General features: G+C 43.4%; 1 protein-coding gene across 3 annotated transcripts in view; it reads left to right on the top strand.

Annotated features, from left to right (window-relative positions):
• The window catches only part of LOC126255078 (adenomatous polyposis coli protein-like), a 507,167-nt gene that overhangs the window by 186,646 nt on the left and 298,122 nt on the right, over positions 1 to 22,399 (top strand). The window contains exon 1 of one of the 3 annotated variants that reach the window (XM_049955363.1): positions 20,503 to 20,570. The exons of the other annotated variants lie outside the window; for them this stretch is intronic. Coding sequence (XP_049811320.1) covers positions 20,533 to 20,570 — 38 coding nt within the window. The 5' untranslated portion in view covers positions 20,503 to 20,532. Of the gene's footprint in view, positions 1 to 20,502; positions 20,571 to 22,399 lie in introns of those variants that run through there. 3 annotated transcript variants of the gene reach the window in all.

The raw sequence follows: 22,399 nt of genomic DNA, 5'->3' as shown, positions 1-22,399 counted from the left end.
GAGTTGTGCCCTAATACAGCCCTAGTTAAGGCCGCGAAAACTGAGCTAAAATTACAGAACGAGAATCTCAAAAAACAACACAAAAAGATAATTATCGCGAAATCTAACAGCAGATGGCGCAACTAATCATCTTTTGATACAGGTGAAGACGTTTGCATTCCGTTGATATCTGGTGTTTCAAATATACCCTTAGATTTAAGGAGACTGCAGTTTCCCAAGCGGCTTGCATTTGCTATGAGCATCAACAAGGCACAGTGCCAATCACTTCGTGTAGCAGATATTAAACATCCCTGGAAACGTCGAGCACTGCAGCTAATTATTATTATTATTATTATTATTTCTTTCTTGTCTCAGACGTTAAGTCTGGTTAAGAATGGAAAGTGACGCGGACCTTGATCAAGCGTCACTTCCTATTAACTGTACGGTATGTGTTATATTGCATTTAGGAACTTTCGGGTAATTGAACATGTATCAATAATTACGGATTTCTGTAGTTGTATATATATGTTCGGATGTAGCTGTATTGCATTGATGTACTGGTGGATATTGTGTGGTATGACTCCTGTAGTTGATAGTATAATTGGTATGATGTCAACTTTATCCTGATGCCGCATGTCTTTGACTTCCTCAGCCAGTTGGATGTATTTTTCAATTTTTTCTCCTGTTTTCTTTTGTATATTTGTTGTATTGGGTATGGATAATTTCTTCTTTTTATTGGTGAGTATGATGTCAGGTTTGTTATGTGGCGTTGTTTTATCTGTTATAATGGTTCTGTTCCAGTATAATTTGTATTCATCATTCTCCAGTACATTTTGTGGTGCATACTTGTATGTAGGAACTTGTTGTTTTAAAAGTTTATGTTGTAAGGCAAGCTGTTGATGTATTATTTTTGCGACATTGTCATGTCTTCTGGGGTATTCTGTATTTGCTAGTATTGTACATCCGCTTGTGATGTGATCTACTGTTTCTATTTGTTGTTTACAAAGTCTGCATTTATCTGTTGTGGTATTGGGATCTTTAATAATACACTTGCTGTAATATCTGGTGTTTATTGTTTGATCCTGTATTGCAATCATGAATCCTTCTGTCTCACTGTATATATTGCCTTTTCTTAGCCATGTGTTGGATGCGTCTTGATCGATGTGTGGCTGTGTTAGATGATACGGGTGCTTGCCATGAAGTGTTTTCTTTTTCCAATTTACTTTCTTCGTATCTGTTGATGTTATGTGATCTAAAGGGTTGTAGAAGTGGTTATGAAATTGCAGTGGTGTAGCCGATGTATTTATATGAGTGATTGCCTTGTGTATTTTGCTAGTTTCTGCTCGTTCTAGAAAGAATTTTCTTAAATTGTCTACCTGTCCATAATGTAGGTTTTTGATGTCTATAAATCCCCTTCCTCCTTCCTTTCTGCTTAATATGAATCTTTCTGTTGCTGAATGTATGTGATGTATTCTATATTTGTGGCATTGTGATCGTGTAAGTGTATTGAGTGCTTCTAGGTCTGTGTTACTCCATTTCACTACTACAAATGAGTAGGTCAATATTGGTATGGCATAAGTATTTATAGCTTTTGTCTTATTTCTTGCTGTCAATTCTGTTTTCAGTATTTTTGTTAGTCTTTGTCTATATTTTTCTTTTAGTTCTTCTTTAATATTTGTATTACCTATTCCTATTTTTTTTCTGTATCCTAGGTATTTATAGGCATCCGTTTTTTCCATCGCTTCTATGCAGTCGCTGTGGTTATCCAATGTGTAATCTTCTTGTTTAGTGTGTTTTCCCTTGACTATGCTATTTTTCTTACATTTGTCTGTTCCAAAAGCCATATTTATATCATTGCTGAATACTTCTGTTATCTTTAGTAATTGGTTGAGATGTTGATTTGTTGCTGCCAGTAGTTTTAGATCATCCATGTATAGCAAATGTGTGATTTTGTGTGGGTATGTTCCAGTAATATTGTATCCATAATTTGTATTATTTAGCATGTTGGATAGTGGGTTCAGAGCAAGGCAGAACCAGAAAGGACTTACTGAGTCACCTTGGTATATTCCACGCTTAATCTGTATTGGCTGTGATGTGATATTATTTGAATTTGTTTCGATATTAAGTGTGGTTTTCCAATTTTTCATTACTATGTTTAGGAACTGTATCAATTTAGGATCTACTTTATATATTTCCAATATTTGTAGTAACCATGAGTGGGGTACACTATCAAAAGCTTTTTGGTAATCAATGTATGCGTAGTGTAGCGACCTTTGTTTAGTTTTAGCTTGATATGTCACCTCTGCATCTATTATCAGTTGCTCTTTACATCCTCGTGCTCCTTTGCAACAGCCTTTTTGTTCTTCATTTATAATTTTTTTCTGTGTTGTATGTGTCATTAATTTCTGTTTAACGACTGAAGTTAATATTTTGTATATTGTTGGTAGGCATGTTATGGGGCGATATTTAGCTGGGTTCGCTGTGTCTGCTTGATCTTTAGGTTTCAGATAAGTTATTCCATGTGTAAGTGTATCAGGGAATGTGTATGGGTCTGCAATGTAACTGTTAAATAATTTAGTTAGATGTGAATGTGTTGAGGTGAACTTCTTTAACCAGAAATTTGCTATTTTATCATTTCCAGGGGCTTTCCAATTGTGACTAGAATTAATTGCTTGGGTGACTTCATGTTGCAAAATTATCACTTCAGGCATTTGTGGTATCATCTTGTACGTATGTTTCTGCTTGTATCCACCGTGCATGCCTGTCATGTTGTACCGGGTTTGACCATATATTGCTCCAGAAGTGTTCCATGTCTGTTATGTTTGGTGGATTGTTTATTTTAATGTGTATGTTATCTATTGTCTGGTAAAATTTCTTTTGGTTTGTGTTGAATGTTTGGTTTTGTTTCCTTCTATTTTCACTTTTTTTGTATCTTCTGATTCGTTTGGCCAATGCTTGTAATTTCTGCTTCTTTTCGTCTAATTGCTCTGTCGCTTCTTGTTGTGAGATTTTACCTAACCTTTTTCGTTTTTTTTTTCCGAGATTTCATTTCTTATAAATTGTGTTAGCTGTCCGATGTCTTTCCTCAGTTTTTCTATTTTGATCTGTAGCCTGTGTTGCTATGCTGGTTTTGTGGGTTTCTTCTGTGTGTTGGTTGGTTCTGATCTCTGCCTAGTGTGTATATTTAGTGTAGTGAGTGCTCCTATATAAACCAGTAGTTGTTACTCTTCCATAGTTGTGTTTTCATTTATTTTGTTGTGTATGATTGTGTTGATAGTTTTTATTGTTGTTTCGACTTGTGGGTTATTTGGTGGTCTATGCAAAAATGGTCTAATGTCTGTATTTGTGTCTTTGTATTCTATATATGTTAGCTGAAATTTTTCTTCTATATCTAACATGTGTCACTTCGTGTTCTATTTGTGCTTGTTCTGGTGGCTGTCTTAAGATTTGAGTCCATTACTGTACTTTCTTCTTCTTCTGATTGCATATTATTTTGTTCCAGTATTTGTTGTACTTGTTGTTTGATGTTTTCTAATTCTGACTGGGGTATCCTGTTATTTTTTATTATTACACGGATCTGATCAGCTAGTCGTTGTTCTGTTAAAAATTTTAATTCTGGGTATCTGGTAGTAAATGTTGTGTATACTTGTGATCTGTATCCAGTTGTGTTGGTTCCTAGGTTTGTTGCTTGGTAATAACAGAACATGAGGTGTCGATTAACTTCATCTGACCATCTCATCCTCTGTCTTTGTTTTCCTTCTAGGGTGGTTGCAGGAAGCATATCCTGCAAAACACCTCTATTTGGATTTAAATCATTTTCCAGTTGGCTAGCAGTGTCGTTACCATTGTGGGCGGGCATAGGGTTCAAGAGTCGTCCCCGACCATGACGGCGCTTGTCCGAGGCTTCGCCGGCCGCGGTGGTCTCGCGGTTCTAGGCGTGCAGTACGGAACCGTGCGACTGCTACGGTCGCAGGTTCGAATCCTGCCTCGGGCATGGATGTGTGTGATGTCCTTAGGTTAGTTAGGTTTAAGTAGTTCTAAGTTCTAGGGGACTGATGACCACAGCAGTTGAGTCCCATAGTGCTCAGAGCCATTTGTCCGAGGCTTCTTTAGTTCTGTCCAGAACCAACTAATCACACTAAAAGGGGGGTTAGCCCTATTAGTGGTTTGTTCCTTTCGTCGCCTTTTACGACTGGCAGAACATACCGGAGGCCTATTCTTTTCCCGGGCCTCCACGGGGATTATTATTATTATTATTATTAATGACTAGCCGGCCTATGTGGCCGTGCGGTTCTAGGCGCTTCAGTCGGGAACCGCGTGACCGCTACGGTCGCAGGTTCGAATCCTGCCTCGGGCATGGATGTGTGTGATGTCCTTAGGTTAGTTAGGTTTAAGTAGTTCTAAGTTCTAGGGGACTGATGATCGTAGATGTTAAGGCCCATAGGGCTCAGAGCCATTAGCCATTATTAATGACTGGCAAAGTAAATCAATGCCACCGTTTAACGAGCCAGCATTTAAATGATGTTCCAAGAAGTGAACGTGGCAGAAATGCCGCGTCACATATTTATTTTTCAGGCATTTTGGATGCGATTTCATCATTGATACGAAGGGAAGTTATTGTCCATGAGTTGTTCTTCCCTTCTTCAGCGACCACGATGTCAGCGACGATCTAAATAAGAGCACACGCACATTCTCTGAGAGCACTGAACCGTAACAGCAGCGTAATGCTTGTTAATGTCTACTCAGGGCAGTGACTGCGCAACGCGGTATGGAATGCGCCGCGCGTGGCTAAGCCCGGCCCCGGGCTCAGTAACGCCGGCTGCTGTGCGCCGCTAAGCCAACAGGCCGCGATTACAGCAACGCCTCGGCTCAGCTCGGCGTGCCCGCTCCGGCGCTGTTTGCCGAGCGGAAGCTGTCGCAGCCGACTCAAACGCAAACTGGCTGACGACGGCGCGGCGAGGGCCGGTCGTTAAGGCGCTCCACGTCACTGGGGTACCCGGCGGCAATTTGTCCTTTGCTCGAGCCCTAGGCCGGAACAGGCCACAGACCAGCACAGGAAGCGGCCATGGGCGGCCGCTCTGTAGCTGTTCACGCCGTCCGCCCCCCCCTCCCCCCTCCCTCCCCTACACGTGGCTATCCCTATATCTCAACTCTGCAAACCACCGTACGGTGTGAGACGACTAGTAAACATTACACTAGATGCACATCAGCTTGTTTCTGGTCTATTTGCGGATGGAATATGGAGACAAATGGTCTCTAAGGGGGACGTTCGTGAAATTGACTGAAAATGTCAATTTTCAATTTACTTTTTATTAGAACAACTCATGGACAATAACTTCCCGAAGTATCAATGACGAAATCGTATCCGAAATGCCTTAAAAATAATTAAATATGTGACGCGTCATTCCTGCCACGTTTACTTTTTGGAACAACACTTAAATACTGGCTCGTTAAGCGGTGGCTCTACGGTTTACTTTCAAGCAAACTTCCGTGGGAAGATCTATAATCAATGGTTTTATAGATCATGTGTGACTCTGTTCCGTATCTTAGAAGCAATAACAAACTAGCTAATTCGTTTATGAAGAAGTAATGCCCTATAACCATATTTTCCTCTGTTAAAATTGTCAGAATTACAACTTACGGTGTAGTTCTTGTAATTTAATGATGGCGACGTATGCAGGATGAAGGTATTAGCTTTAAGATAGGAAATTTCACTGACGACATCTTGAGGAAAGTAATTTACAGCGTCTCTCTACAGCTGAAAACTCAGCTGAAGACCAGCTAAAGGAAAGAAGTCAGAAAACAAGTAACCAGAAGAGAAGCCTTGAAGGGAAAGAGGAACCCAGTTGCAAATCCGGTACATTTCGAAGGGGTGATGTAAAAAGAAACGTTAAGATGAACCTGAAATTTAAAAAAACAAGATTTTTAAGAAATGAAATTTTATGTACTTTTTTTCAGATCTGTGAAGGTTAGCATTATGAAATTTGGGACATTTCTATAAACCGAAAAGCGATCTCAAGAGTAAATTTTGAAATTCTGAGTGCAAGCTGAGCTATAGGACAAAGTGCGTGGAATTTTGCTTGAATTATATATTTTACTTACGCAATTATAATCAAAGAATTATTAAAATTCTGCTATTCGACATACTCGAAAAAAAAAACGTCGAGAGAAGCTTACTGTGTGCAGAGAGATTAAACAGAGAAAATTTTGTAGAAACCGGTTGAACAGTTTCTGACAAAAGGTATGAATATTTCTTGAAAATAAAATTTTTAAAGTACGTAAAAAAGTTGAATATATACAATCCAGAGAATTAACGTAAAATTAACCCATTTACCGTTAAAGCATGGCACAAATTTTCATTGCCGTATCTTCAAAATTGAGAATTTGGTGGATCTTTCAAATAGTGTGTTTATTCATGAACGTCCTCCCTTAATCTCGAATTTCTCTACCGCAGTGGTCGTTACGCGAGATGGAAGGAAACTTCGGCCGACTGTAAGCACCCCAAGGTTTTCTAATTTTATCTACACTTGCGCGATACTGGCACTGTCTGGCCCTTGTTGCATGGTGCAGTGGCATAGGTACCTGACATTAGCTGTTGCTTTGTCTCTTCTTGCATGCCAGTAAGAAACAGTTGTTTCGTTAGTATCGAAAGCAACATACGCAGCTATAAGCGGTTTTAGCCGGTCACTGCAGATTAATCTGGTGCATTAGCTCTTAAGTGTACGTGGTGCTGCTGCCTTATCAACGTGATTTTTGGTGTCTGTCATGTGGCGCGATATAACGATACGTTTGTCGACTAGCGAACTTCGAGGCAATGGGGATCATCTCTGTGGCGGTTCATTCAGCGTTGACTACTGCCGGCCAGTAACAGCAGAGAATGCAACAAAGGCACTGGAAGCAACGGGGATATCCCTGTACAATCTGGGGAGAATTTTTCTCCTTCTCGTGTAACGACTGGAGACGAAACTGCCGTTCAGACCACTGAGTATAAAAAGAGGAGTTGAGACATAAATTCAGTGACGGAAACTCCGCCAGAAACTTCTAGTGAAGTGCTTGAATTCACTGCCGTAAGCGTACATACGGACTTGCTCATTTCTGACATTGTCTCTGCCGAAATTATCGTCAGCTGACAGAAGAAAGTTGAGCGCAAAAAACGGAAAATCCGCCCATCACCGGTCAAACATGCTCTCTAACAGAAACGAGAGGATGAAGATGAAGAGGAGGAAAGCTGCAGGGAAGAGAGAACGAGAAAACAGGATCTTACAGAGCAAAAACAAAATTGCTCCTAGCTCCTCAGGAAGCCGATTCTGCAAACCAACAAGAAATGGCGTTGCCCAGGATACGGATTACTAGATAGTGCGATAATTGTAAAAAGAGCGGTGGCATGAGGACTGAATGTATAGGACGTTATCCGTGTGACCACTGCGAACTCTTGCGCGCCTGAATGCCTGTTCTTATCCTCCTGTGCGGGTGACAGTAGACAACGCTTTTGTGCTCCATGACTTATTGTGTTTGTCTTAACAGTAAAAGTGCATTTATTTTTATAATGTTTAATATCTTGAAGCTTAAATGACAACTTGGTGTATAAATAGTTATTTTATAGTAAGATAAGTAATCTCCGCATATTCTTCTTAACTGCATACTCCCTCAGGAAACCCACCGGGTTTTATCAACATCGCTGACTTGAGCTTGGGAATGTTATCTTGTCAGATTCTAGAGCCTTTGGTCTCGAGTTCCATCCCCAGTTAGCACTGGAATTTTTACGTACCTCTTATTACCACTTTCGTCGATGTAATGTTTTTAATGTGATAAATGGTGAGTCGTACCACGTTAAATTGGCTAAGCATTCACTTCGAAGATCGGAAGTAGTCTAGTAACGCACTCTGGCATTCAAACCAATCTTAGAGTTGATGACAACGTTACCTTTCTTAGGTGAGAAATTACTCAAGATAGGTCAAGGAAAAAAAGGCACATTTCTCTGGCATTTTGGCAATTATTTGCAGTTTCGTTTACTAATGTGTAGCTGCAATCAGCGCAAACAAATATTGCTCTTCACGTCTTTCATTAGACGCATAGTGTCTACGGAAAGCATCTCTTTGTTTCCTGTTACAAACAAAATTATTTTTAAAACGGACTTTTACGTGCATATGAAATAGAGCAGTCCCAAGTAAGTCTAGTGCGATATCCAATCTGTTGATACGTCTTGACAGGTTCAGTACAAGAGGAATAATAACAAATATTCCAGCAGCCATTCGCGCGCAGCCCTGGCCCTCTCCGACTGCTGCTGCCATGCAGCAGCACTGCTCAGTTGCTGCTGGAGTATTGGTTATTCAGTTGTCAACAACATGAAATTCTCCAACAGCCGTATAACTAAGATTTTATTTTATTTTGACGACAACCACTTTCGGCATTCCACTATGCAAACTTCAGGCCCCAAATGAACCTCTGAAAATGCCACACAGCGCCATATACATCCCTGGATTTCGCGAATTCAAAACGCTTCTTTCGAAGACAGTTGCTATCAAGTCTTCAAATGTAGCACTTGTGAAACGTACTGTACGCATTATCGTTTAATTTGAGAGATGCATACGGGGCCTGAAGATTGCGGCATAGTGGAATGCCGAAACTGGATGTCGTCCAAATAAAATAACATTTTAGTTAAACAGCTGTTGGAGAATTTCATTGGTATTGACAATTACTTAACCAGCTGACGTCCCCTGTCCATGATGAATCAACAGAAATTTATTGGTTATTCTTCCTGTTCTACTGTACTGCTAATACATATGCAGGACACCACATATTCAGAGTATTGGCACAGATTCAAAGACGGCATCAGCTGAGATGACTCGGGCTGACGTTGTTATTATAGTCCAGATTATGAAATGACACATTAGCCAAGATTCAGTACAAGGAAAGGAGAACCCAAATGTTGAACCGAAAATGGATTTTGCAGAGGACTAAAACCGGGCAACATGCAAGGCGAAAACTGTTGCTATGGCAAAAACAAAAAGCACAAGTGGCTTGTAAATATCATCTGCAGACATTCTTGCATTCGTCAGTGTACAGGAAGACACACCGGAATACATGCAAGAAATAATTCAGGACATAATGGGAGGCGTCCTCCGAGTAGATCTCGCATTGATGCGGTATGCAGATCGTGCATTATGCTAACTTGGAATTCTACAAGGAATAGCCCTGACATATCTCCTACAAGCAATATCGGATTTTTAATTCCTTGCTCGTCTTCATGAATCATGTCAGGTGATGACGCACACCGCACATAATAGAATCATTTTAATAAAAACACAAACATAATCCCCCCAAAACAATGACTGGGTTGAGGGGACTGGCGTGTAATTTTTAACTGAAAGCAACAAACACTGTGCAGAATAAAACAAATTTTTATTACTGCTAGGTTTTTACAGTAACATCTCAATATGCGTGATAGGGTATCTTCTGAATAGTTACGGCACAGTGCACGTAGGTAAGTGACAACTAACACCCAGAGTACTAATTCTTTCAGTTCTTATTACGGATTGGCACCTCTCCTATCACTGACAGCGCACAAGATTCTACTTGCTGTATCTATCAACATGGAGGTTACTGACATAATGAACAAAACCACACTTTCAACACGCACTGCAGTGCATATATGGCCCACAACTAGCTCTTCTGTGCCTATCTCGGCAAGAGCGATTTGAATACGGCCGGAGCTGCGGGTATTTACCCTGTGGTGCTCTCTGCAACGTCGAAACCACGCAGGCGGCCCCCTCGTGGTGTCGAGTTGTGGGTTAGCGTCCTGTTGCACCTGTGACTGACCCACCCAATCGTGCATGTGCAAAGCTAATGTCCGGGCTGCCGGACTAAATACAGAACTTCGCTATCATTCCGCCGCACGGACAGGCGCAAAAACGACCACTTCCTTTCGAAGCCAAGCCGCGATTCCGTAATTTCTGTAGCTATCGGACGGACTTGGCACTCCACTCCACGCCAAGGCCCGTCCAATAGTAACAATTTTCTTATGAACTACCTCATCACCATCACTCCCGTTCGCTGTCTGGATGTCCAGTCGACGTTGCTTTTGGAAGGTGCCCGTTGTCTGAGGTCATTGGCCCCAGCACCACAGCCTGCTGCCTGGTGATGGTACCACTATTGTGTGGTACGGGCGTCTGGTGTAAGATAGGATCAAGGGGACGCGTCTGTACAGGGTGTCGACACACACACACACACACACACACACACACACACACACACACACACACACACACTCACTCACTCACTCACTCACTCACTCTCACACTCTCTCTCTCTCTCTCTCTCTCTCTCTCTCTCTCTCTCTCTCCCTCTCCCGACTGCTCAGCACCGAGCCCACTTGCTGTGGTTCCCGGCAGAGAACTCTGCCACGGAAAAGTTCTCCATAATACGTGATGTTCACTGCAATGCAGCTTGTGATCATTGTACTTTTAAATAAACGTATGACAGTTATAACTATACCTGCGAAACCCTGGACTTGATCTCCGCACTTTGCTGGTTGCCATGGCAGCCCGTAATTCATTAGTAAAAATACAAATTGGCGGATAATATGGGTCTTGCTGTCCATGGCCCAGATACGGCGCCCCCTTGCAATAGTATGCCAATGCTACTCTCAGATGAAGGCGTCGGCACTGGACAGGAATTCAGTTGGCCGCATCAGCCAGTCAGAAGACTGATGACTAGAAAAAAGCCGGCCGGTGTGGCCGAGCGGTTCTAGGCGCTATAATCTGGAACCGCGCGACCGCTACGGTCGTAGGTTCGAATCCTGCCTCGGGCATGGATGTGTGTGATGTCCTTAGGTTAGTTAGGTTTAAGTAGTTCTAAGTTCTAGGGGACTGATGACCCCAGAAGTTAAGTCCCATAGTGCTCACAGCTATTTGAATCATTTTTTGAACTAGAAAAAAAAGGTAAGGGCATTTCGAACAATTCTAATTTTTATTTTGATAATTGTCACATAACACAAGAGTTAAATTTGTTGCATGCAATCCACAATTTCTAGCGTGCTTGATCCCTCAAACTGCTATATTTATACGACTCGCTTTTCTGGTTCATTATTTATTAATTCATCCAAAAATCTGGAATTCAGGATAGAGCATGCGCGGCCACGCACAAGCACATCAGGTACTCTTCGTTCCAGAAACTGCGAAATTTTACCTGCAGACTACTTTCATGACTCTTTTCAGTAAGAAGTTGATGATACACAGGCAGAAATTATTCCACCAAAACTGGGATAGACTGTTCGTGTTTCTAAATAAAACAACGAGGGAGCAGTAGGACGGCGCTATGCAGTCGTCAGAGTATGGTAGTGGCGTTATTAAATACAGCTAACAAATATCATGCACGGCTGTGGCAAGGCAGAAAGCAGCACCACTGCAGTGACGCCATCGAAAACTAATTGATCACACCGAAAACTGCGTAAGTAGAAGGAAAGAAATTACAATAATTATCATTGTATCCCAACTATCACGCAGAAAGTTAAATTGCGGGTCCCCTTCCAGAGTCTACGTACTGTAGAACACCATGAAAAGTGGCGTCACTTTAGTTGTATGTTTCAACCTAGCTTAACACTCCGTGCAGACACAGCTTCTATGGAGTTTTAAGTGTTACTCGAGGTTTGGTCCATCGTAGCACAGGACGCAAGAGTATCGGCATGCTCCAGCATCCAATCGACCCGCCTTCCGCACCCCGTTGCCTTGGACCCGGCGTCAGTGCGACACGGCTGCGACCGCGGCAGGCGAATCTGCGCCGTGCTGGAAGGCGCGCCCTCTGCGACGAACCCCTCAGCAGAATTCTTGGCACGCAGCTCGGCGCCACAGCCATTCCGCAGCGGGAATTGAAATAACAGGGGGACTGTCAGCTTCTCCTCACTCCGGTGCCGTTTTATCTGCCCCAGGGGCACTCGCCTCCCCGCGGGACCTCGGCGGCCCTCACGCCATCGCAGATCGATACGTCACTCCTGTAGCAGCGGTGTTACACAATGCACCGAGGGGACCGACCACCAACTTCCTCGGGCCCAAACTTCTGCAAGGCGGTGGCGTACCTTGTCCGTCCTAATACCAAAACTCCCTCAGCTGTTCCTCATTTAAACTTAAATAGGCAAAGTTTCCCGAGGACCTGCCAAAATATAACTGGGCAATCGGCGCTGCGAAGCCCTAACACTCCACAACTAAATGAGAATAAAAAGTCGTGTATCATTACTAACCGGTAGTATTGGGTCGACCTTAGAACTTAAAAACTTACTGCAGCATCGTGCTTCGATGCATTAATTTCAGGCGTACCTCAAGGAAATGTACAGGACCACTACTGTTAAGTTATATATTAGTGATCTATTAGTGAGATTTTCACTCTGCAGCGGAGTGTGCGCTGATTAGAAACTTCCTGGCAGATTAAAACTGTGTGCCGGACCGAGACTCGAACTAGGGACCTTTGCCTTTCGCGGGTAAGTGGTGGAGCACTTGCCCGTGAAAGGCAAAGGTCCCGAGTTCGAGTCTCGGTCCGGCACACAGTTTTAATCTGCCAGGAAGTTTCCGTAAGGTTGTTGTCATATGATGCCGCTATACGTAGAGAAGTTACAACGCTGCATAATCCTAGTGGAATGCACGAACTTCGGCAGAGAATCGACGCTTTCTGCAGAGTGTGGCATTTAACTTTCAACATCAGCAAATTTAACTTACTTCGCTGAAGTAGGCAAGAAGATCCTTAATGGTGTGCCTAAATAATTGACGAACAGTAATTAAAAGCAGTTACATCTACTGACTACTTGGGAGTATGCCTACGTAGCGATTTAAGGTGGAACGACCATATAAAAGTAATCGTAGGGAAGGCAGGTTCGAGACTGAGATTATTAGAACTTTAAGAAGTGTTCTCTACTCACGGAGGAGGCTGCACACAAAACATTCTTTCGACTGATACTTCCATATCGCTTGTCAGCATGTGATCCTTACCTGATATTTTCGGTAGATAAAGTGGGGGAGATCCAAAGAAGAGCATCCCGTTTCGTGAGTAAGTCACAAAGACGATCACTCAAGTAGCAGACGCTGGTACAGGTAGGCGTGGTGCATCACGATATGGTTTACTGCTAAAATCATGAGAGTGTACATTCCCTGTGGAGGTAACCCCTATATTGCTTCCTCTCATCTCTACTTCACGGAAAGATCACGAAGGCAAAATTAGTGTTTCTTGAACTTTACCACCAAGCCTTCATGTCACACACCGTTTGCGATTGTACCAGGAAAGGGGGGGGGGGGGGGGGGGAAGTGACGACGGTACACACGGTATCCTCCACCACACACAGTAATGTGGCTTGTAGAATGTGTATGTCACATCACTGATAGCAAATGTTCATTGTGTGAGTAGTAATAGCCATTTTAAAACGATTTTATTAGGACCTTTCTTGTTTGTGTCATTTGGTACAAATACTGCAATTGATTTTAAACTTACCACTGCGTTAGACACTTGATAGCTTGTAACTGGATGATGGTGCAGTAGTAACTCCCTTCCTTGTCTGTCTGATCCACCTATTTACCACAGAGGGTGGAAGTGAAAAAGGTTAGTAACGCCTGACATCTAGGCTGCTCTGCATTACCGGTGTATTGCGTGCAATGCGTTCGGGGTGGTATGTGTGGAACTCAATGATAGCTGCTACACTACACTGCTACATCTGCAAGTATCGCTCTGCCTTTAGCTGTGCATTTGTTACGCTTTCATATCGTTCTCATTATGTATCATTGGTTTGGTTTCAGATTTTGCTGCACCTTAGGGTTTCGCTTTTAGATTATTCGTTTGAATTTTATTTCCCTGTCATCCATATTCCTCTTGTTGTTGGCCTCTTGTTCACACTTGGCTAACCGCTGTTGACGGTCCGTCACCGGTCGGCCAGTCCCTGCTGGTTCTTTAAGTCCTTCCCAGTCTTTGTCAGATACCGGTCACAGTAGTTCACAATAATAAAGTAATATTTGTAGTGCATTAGTCACTATTTCGTTCGATCTAGGAGACAGCCATCCAACTCAAACGACGCCTAGAGCAGAGCTTGTTAAAACAAGAAACTTGATCAGCAATCGGAAGCAAGTAAGTCTACTAGAATAACCAAAAGGCGTAAGCGGGCTAAAGAGTTGCCAAAAGAAGCTTAATGTGGAGCGTGCAAAAGCCAACAAACGGATGGCTCAAGCGAGATCGATAGAGTCGGTAGACGCACATCTCTTTCGACTTGCCAGTGGCACGCAACGACGTGCTCAGACAAGAGTGAGTGAAACAGCAAAAGGGGAGGAAGGACAGTGAATCTTGTGCTCTAGAGTACGCCTTCTCTTGCCCGCGTTTTCACTGCCATTCCACCCCTACTGTTTTAGCCACCGTTTCCCTTATCTTCCTTTTTGCTTCTTGCTTCTATTTAAACGGCTGTTTGCCGTACTTGACTTTTGTTCTCATCACAGAGATAATCCACTTGAGTTTATAGCTGCTCGTAAAATCTGTAATGGAGATTGAAGCTCCTTCTCTGTTCGTCTCATTTCTATGTTCATCCTTTCTGGTCTAGCGTAGAGCTCTATGGTACTTCACTTCTGCTGCTTGGAGGCTATAATTCTGAATTTTATTTTCTGCTGAGTCTTCCTTTTTCGAAAGTACTGTCTTTTGGTATGACACTCTTGAAGCACTGAACCTTGCGAATGATTGCTTACAGTGCGAAAAATATGAAACCCATCGTGCCCTGAGCACTCATCAATCTGCCGAACCGCAACACGGAACAAATGAAAATTTTCTGATTCAACAGGAAATATTCGAAGAGTCCAAAATGATTTCTAAAGTGCATTGTAAGTGCAGCTCTTGTAAAAAGTACCAGGTGGATTGTCAGCTGGATGATGGAAGCAGTGTGCCATAATGGTCTCCCGAGGGAAACAGATGGAGCTATTCAGGTAGACAGCGCAGGTGTGAAATGTAGCCCCAGGTATTGGAGATCTTGCAAAACCGCATCAAGAGGTTATGGCAATGGACTTACCACCGGTGACGTCACATAAAGTACCTCGGTCATATAATACAGTGTACATTCATAATTTTTTCCCCCGGGACAGTTTAGTTTGTTTTTTCCGAAAGTTGTATTGGAGATTGTATTGGTGATTCGGCTAAATTGAAGTACTTCATACTACCGGTACCGAATTTTTCATAGTTTACTGCAGATTGCGCTAGTATATACGCTAGGAAGTACCACTTGTACAACTTGGTCTTAAGTCTTTGTTTATTTACCGTTAATGTTGTGCACTGTTAGCACGTGTTCACTGTTTCATCACGCCAAATTAAAGTGTAACTTTAACAGCAATATAAAAGAATGACGTTATCTGAATTTTCCGTCGATGGTTGGCAGCCGTGCTGGATTAGCCGAGCGCTTTAAGGCGCTGCAGTCATGGACTGTGCGGCTGGTCCCGGCGGAGGTTCGAGTCCTCCCTCGGGCGCGTGTGTGTGTGTGTGTGTGTGTGTGTGTGTGTGTGTGTGTGTGTGTGTGGACTGTGCGGCTGATCCCGGCGGAGGTTCGAGTCCTCCCTCGGGCGTGTGTGTGTGTGTGTGTGTGTGTGTGTGTGTGTGGGCGTGTGTGTGTGTGTGCATGTGTGTGTGTGTGTGTGTGTGTGTGCATGTGTGTGTGTGTGTGGGCATGTATGTGTGTGTGGGCGTGTATGTGTGTGTGGGCGTGTGTGTGTGTGGGCGTGTGTGTGTGTGTGTGGGCGTGTGTGGGCGTGTGTGTGTGTGTGGGCATGTGTGTGTGTGTGTGTGTGTGTGTGGGCATGTGTGTGTGTGTGTGTGGGCATGTGTGTGTGTGTGGGCATGTGTGGGCATATGTGTGTGTGTGGGCATATGTGTGTGTGTGTGTGTGTGGGCATGTGTGTGTGTGTGGGCATGTGTGTGTGTGTGGGCATGTGTGTGTGTGTGTGTGTGTGTGTGTGTGTGTGTGTGTGTGTGTGTGTGTGTGTGGGCATGTGTGTGTGTGTGTGTGTGTGTGTGTGTGGGCATGTGTGTGTGGGCATGTGTGTGTGTGTGGGCATGTGTGTGTGGGCATGTGTGTGTGTGTGTGTGTGTGTGTGTGTGTGTGTGTGTGTGTGTGTGTGTGTGTGGGCATGTGTGTGTGTGTGTGTGTGTGTGTGTGTGGGCATGTGTGTGTGTGTGTGTGTGTGTGTGTGTGTGTGTGTGTGTGTGTGTGTGTGTGTGTGTGGGCATGTGTGTGTGTGTGTGTGTGGGCATGTGTGTGTGTGTGGGCATGTGTGTGTGTGTGGGCATGTGTGTGTGTGTGTGTGTGGGCATGTGTGTGTGTGTGGGCATGTGTGTGTGTGTGTGTGGGCATGTGTGTGTGTGTGTGTGGGCATGTGTGTGTGTGTGTGTGGGCATGTGTGTGTGTGTGTGTGGGCATGTGTGTGTGTGTGTGTGGGCATGTGTGTGTGTGTGTGTGGGCATGTGTGTGTGTGTGTGTGGGCATGTGTGTGTGTTTGTCATTAGGATAATTTAGGTTAAGTAGTGTGTAAGCTTAGGGATTGATGATGACCTTAGCAGTTAAGTCCCATACGATTTCACACACATGATGATAAAATTAAAAAGGAAAACACTTCCTAATGTTCTGCAAAAATGTATTTATTTGGTCACGAATAGGCCTTCGGCTTCTCAGGCCATCTTCAGGTAAAAACTGAATGTAGCAACATTCAATTTGCGACACTCAGTTGTCACCTGAAGGTGGCCTGAGTAGACGAAAGCCGGTCCGTCACCAAATAAATACATTTTTGCAGAGCATTAGGAAGTGTTTTCCTTTTTAATATAAAAGAATAAGTTCAAGCGTGCTCACACTAAAATGTACGTCTTGGTAAAGTACATAAAAGTGAAAAGTACGGTGACAAGGTAGCAGAATAATTGTAAAGTATCATTTCGAGTCATCGAGGTGCATGAGGCAAAGAAAAACCTCTATGTCCATTTCAGTTTGTCAATACAATTTGTGTCCCGTTTTCTTCCATCATTTTCCTACACTTTGGTCTAAAGTTTTATAGCGTCCCGTTTCTTAATAAAAATGAAATTGACACACAACCATATAAGGACGAAGGCTGCAACGACATTACAATGATCGAAGAGCACGCGACCCTAAGCTTGTGGATATGTAACCACTTCGCCCTGCTGGAAGCACGATGTGATTTCATTCAGCCATAATCACTGCTACGACATGTACTTCCATAACTTGTTTTTGTCTATGTAGGAAGAATGCGAAGTAACGAGAAACAGACATACCTGTTCATATATAAGACAGCAAGAAAACTATTCGGCAATTGTAGCGAAACAGCAATACAAATATTACATTCATGGAGAAGCGTGGCTCGTCGGTTCAACGTAGTCTGTCTTGAAGCCTCGTCGCGAGCGAATGTGGTGGCGCCGAGCTGTGCTCTACAGGAAACAGGGCAAGTTTGCTGTATTGGTCGCGGAGTATTTGCCTATTGCGTTATTCTCTCTCTTAATGTATATTATTTGAAGACGATTTCAAGAAAAAAATACTTCGAAGTTCAGCTTTGATGGTGACTCTGTGAAGCCTAGTGCATTTGGCTTTCACATTTTTGTTGTTCAGGTTGTGAGAATTTCTTTAGCTGCTGATATTGGTGTGCAGCTTTAGAAATTTTCTACTGTTGCCTATGCGAAACCTAAATGGTTGCGAATTTGCAGTCATTCCATCTAAGACAGGAGGCACTACCAAATTTACACATGTTTACAGAAGTGACGTTCAGATTACATACGCTGCCCTACCATTCCGCACCGTAAGCATATTCGAGCTCCCATATGATATCCAATATCATCACGCAAGTCAGTTTTTCAGTGGATGTGGACGAGTAATTTCTATAGATTGGGGAGAGAGAGAGAGAGAGAGAGAGAGAGAGAGAGAGAGAGAGAGAGAGAGAGAGAGAGAGAGGGGGGGGGGGGGGGGGACTGATCTCCCTTGTCCACTCTCAAAGGAGTTAGACTAGTTAAGATAGTTTTTTTGAAAAACGTTGCGTCATTCATAAATGTATTGGAAAAGCCGTGCATTAGTTATGTGCGACGGACTGTCGAGCACATGCGTGCTGAGTGTTCCCGGCGGCGCGTGGCACACCTACCGGCCAGGGTAGTCCAGCCCCCTGTGACGGCACTCAAAATCCCGGCCACGGAAAATGAGAATGTCGCACAGATTGAAAATTCAGAAATGCACGCCGAGTCAGGTCGTACTGATTACAACGGAAAACGGGACATTATGAAAACTGTGCAGTTCTCCTTCTGGATGACATAAATGACGTGGAAACGGGCAACAATACGTCTCAGGATAGTGTTGCTACACCCCGTGTAAATGAGAGAGGATTAGCTCATCTAGCAGCTGAAACGGAGACACCCAAAATGAGAGATAAACAGCGTAAAATAAAGTCGGACGAACAACAGTCACATGTCAGAATGAATCATTCTAACACCAGATACGACAGGGAAGGCAACTGAAGGAACTCCTCTCTCAGCCCAAGTATAACAGACGCTCAGAAGGCCCGGCAGCCAACGATCTCACACCAAGAATACGAAAATCTGAAGAACAAGAATTCAGGTAAAACCTTGGGTGCACTGGATTGGGAGGTTGAAACGGAAGCCGAGGAGAAAAATCAGGCATTTACAACGAACTAAAAACTAAACTCTACCCGAACATGCCATGAAGGCCCAACGGTACCGACTGGCCACCGTGTCATCCCCAACCCACAGGCGTCACTGGATGCCGATGTGGAGGGGCATGTGGTCAGAACACCGCTCTCCCGGCCGTATGTCAGTTCACGAGACCGGAACCGCTATTTCTCAATCAAGTAGCTCCTCAGTTTGCCTCATCAGGGCTGAGTGCACTCCGCTTGCCAATAGCGCTCGGAAGACCGGACGGTCACCCATCCAAGTGCTAGCCCATCCGGACAGCGCTTAACTTCCGTGATCTGACCTTCATGTAGTCAATCGTGAATCATAGTGGTAAACAGTGGAACTCAATGGTACCTTTGAATTGCAGAAAGATATGATCCTAGTTCTTTAGATAAGTCTTTAGTGAAATATTAAATGTAGCTGTCGCTAACTATGTCGATTATGTGATCACTAAAATACGATCAGACTCAATTGAGTAATACAAATATTACACTGGATTTGAATTATATAACGCTCGTAAGACAATTTCGGCAGTATGTTAAAAATATTCCATAGACAATGAATTGGATAATGTAATAAAATTGAAATAGGGGATAAATTACAGTGCTAAAACATTGAACATAGATCAACAACACATAGTAAGTAACTCATTGTAAGTCATCTTGCTAATGAATGTTTATAAAATCCATGAATCGATACGGCTGCATATTTTACATTTGCTTTCAAATCTGTTTAAACTGGTTTATTTGGGAGATTTGAGTTTGCTTAATTCACATCAGTTTAACAGCGTATATCAAGGACTTCTAAAAGAGAGCAAGATATTCCGTTTTCTTTTCTTTTTGAAGAACGAAAGCGAAAAAGTTTCTCTTGGAGATACAGTTGTTTGAAGAGTAGTAATTTTGACATTTCTTTGAATGAAGAAGCAGTTCTTTATTTCATGAAGAAATAATTACTTTTCTATAAAGAAGCAAGTATCTGTGTTTGAATGGTAATCAACCAGAAAAGAATTAATTTCTTTGAAGAAGTAAAGATCTAAATAATTCAAAATGAAAAAGTGGTGAAGTGCTAAGATATCTGATTCGATGCTCGATCAGGGCTAGAATTTTTGTCATTTTTCACTTTCGCCTCTGGCAATGTTCAGTAAATGCAGAGTTACACCGTGATTCGGAACTAACGTTGAACTGTAAGTCCCGCTTTAACTGGCTGGGGAAGTCAGTTCAGAGGTTGGAGGAAGACAGTGGGATACTACTTCCAACAGTACTGCAGCTGGCAAATCACTGTGATGTTTAAAGCAACCTTCTGATTGATAACAGCTTTACCTTACTGACAAGGCATTTTATCGTTTCTGTCTGTAAACTACCAAGAATCCTTCCAGTTTCCTAGTTGTAAGCTCTTTTGCTTGCTGCGAGGGTCCCTCGATTTCGGAACTCTGCATTCATACACAGAACTATATACTGATCTGTGATCGGTGCTCTAATGTTCAGCGGAACCAACTGTACTGACGACAAAGTTTCTCACGCTGCTCTGAACCAGTATCAACGTGTGACCTGATTACGTTGTTCCGTGTAGATTGCAAGCTTTGTTGGGCTACATTTGCAGTCGCCCCTTCGCGTAAATAAATATTCCGCTATTTCTGCGTATTTAGAACGGCGACCGCAGCTTCCTCCGTCCTGAGTCACGGCTGGTTTATCGGCGTACGGCGATCCTCACGAGACACCGCGTCGACTCGTCTTCCTGCTGGCCACCACAGTCTTCCCGTCGCTCGCTTTGTGCGTGGACACCGGCATGACGCGAGAACTTGCCGCAGGAAACGACGTGAAGTCAGTCAGCTGCGGATCGCAGGATTCGCGCGGCTGGCTGGCAGTCAGGTCTGCGATGGTGGTGGGGCCGCTCGCACGCAGCCTGCGCGCCTGGTGAGTAGCCTGCCGAGCTGCCGCAGTGCCCAGCTGGGGTCAACGCGACGTCAGTCTGTAGACGCTTGCTAACCAGCTGGTGGATTGTGTTCTCGGCTGCCGATCTCGATGAACGCCTACGGAAGTAGTATTTATAGAAATGATATCCACATAGGAAAGTTTGGCTCCTAATCTCGTAGTTCCTTGGTCTTAAAGATCTAAAGTTTCCATTGACATGTGCATCTGCCCATTGAGAAATACACTTCAGAAATACGATCAAGACTAATTTATATGATAGTGTGGTCAGACACACTAAGGCTTCCCTAAACTAAATACCATTAGGTAGGTAATTACGAGGGAGGAGAGTGTTCAATAAGTAATGTAACACATTTTTTCGTGGTCAGATTCGGTTGAAAAGATGGGCAATTCCTGTGGGACAGCGTGGAACATTCCCGCTGCAGTCCGTACAGTTTTACGCTGTTCCTATAGGTGGTGCCGCTATACCGTAGCCTTCAAAATGGCATCTGTAAAGGAGATGCGTTTCAAGACGAGAGCTGTCGTTAGGTTCCTTTCGATGGAAAACGAGAGCATCGCAGATATGGACAGGCGCTTGCAGAGTGTCTACGGAGACGCAACAGTTACCAAAAGCTCTGTGAGTCTATGGACGGGGTGTCTGTCCTCATCGCAACAAGGTCGCGAAAGCCTGTCCGATCTCCGGCGTACCGGTCGGCCGCGCACAGCTGTGACTGCTGCAATGTTGGAACGTGCGGTCACTCCATATTCCAGGTGATTCGACGGATCGCAAACAAACATCTTGATGCAGAACTGGCCTCACACTGCGGCGGCGCGGTTCTTTCCGTCCCTTTGCGACGAACCTGCACCTACCTGTGAACATGGTGTCGCCAGATTATCAGTAGGGAAGCCGAGCGAAACCTACTGTGCTTCGACGTGAACCAGGCTGCAATTAAAGTCACTAATCTACGTTCCGGGAGAAAGTTTTCACACGAAATGAAAGGTTGGTAATTTTGTCCTTAATATATTCTGAAACTTGGGTGAACAAGTATCACTGCCAAGCCCCCGTGCTAGTCTCAACACAGTCACTCACATTCCCTTTTACTCACGTTAGCAAGTTTATGGTGTTGCATTTCCCGAAAACGTAATAGCTACAAAAATACGGATTGTTTTTTTATTGAGAATGCTCGCCAAATATTAAGTCTGTCAGTACCTAATGCAGTCAGTTTTTAGCCACCGACCTGCTCAATACGCCACGCGGAATTTCTTTTCTCGTCACAAAATTCACTTAAAAATTCCGTAATTTCTACACACCCATCGGAATAATTATGCCGTCACTTTACAACACTTTTGATGTATGAAACGCTGCTAGATCCGGCAACTTATTTCCATCGGAACTACTACTACACACACACGTCCGAACTGTTTCATGGCTAGGCTCAGACTCCTCTCTAGAATACTCTAAGTCTTCTCTACCAGCAGAGAAAGGCGCGCGATGAATATTGGTTTACCATTGGTCAGTTTACTCAACAGCCAATAGCAAAACAATCACCTCCCGCGTCAGTCCGCACTTTTCATCAATAACCAATCGCAAAATAGTAAACCTAACGACTGAACTTTTTACCGACGTAATTATCTAATATGCTGAAGTTTTGTTCATGCATAAAGTTATTTACTATTGGTATTTATACCTGAATTAACTTTCCCTTTACCATAAACTTACTTTACAAATCTATTCTACAAAAATCTCCTTCGTCCACATCCATATTTCGAAATGTACCCACGCTAAATCCCGCTACATAACTCGTTAAACAATTATCTTCATATTAACCGTAAAC

The sequence above is a fragment of the Schistocerca nitens genome, chromosome 1, assembly GCF_023898315.1.
Source record: "Schistocerca nitens isolate TAMUIC-IGC-003100 chromosome 1, iqSchNite1.1, whole genome shotgun sequence".
NCBI classification, from domain to species: Eukaryota; Metazoa; Arthropoda; class Insecta; order Orthoptera; family Acrididae; genus Schistocerca; species Schistocerca nitens.
This window is presented reverse-complemented; position numbering and strand designations above follow the sequence as displayed.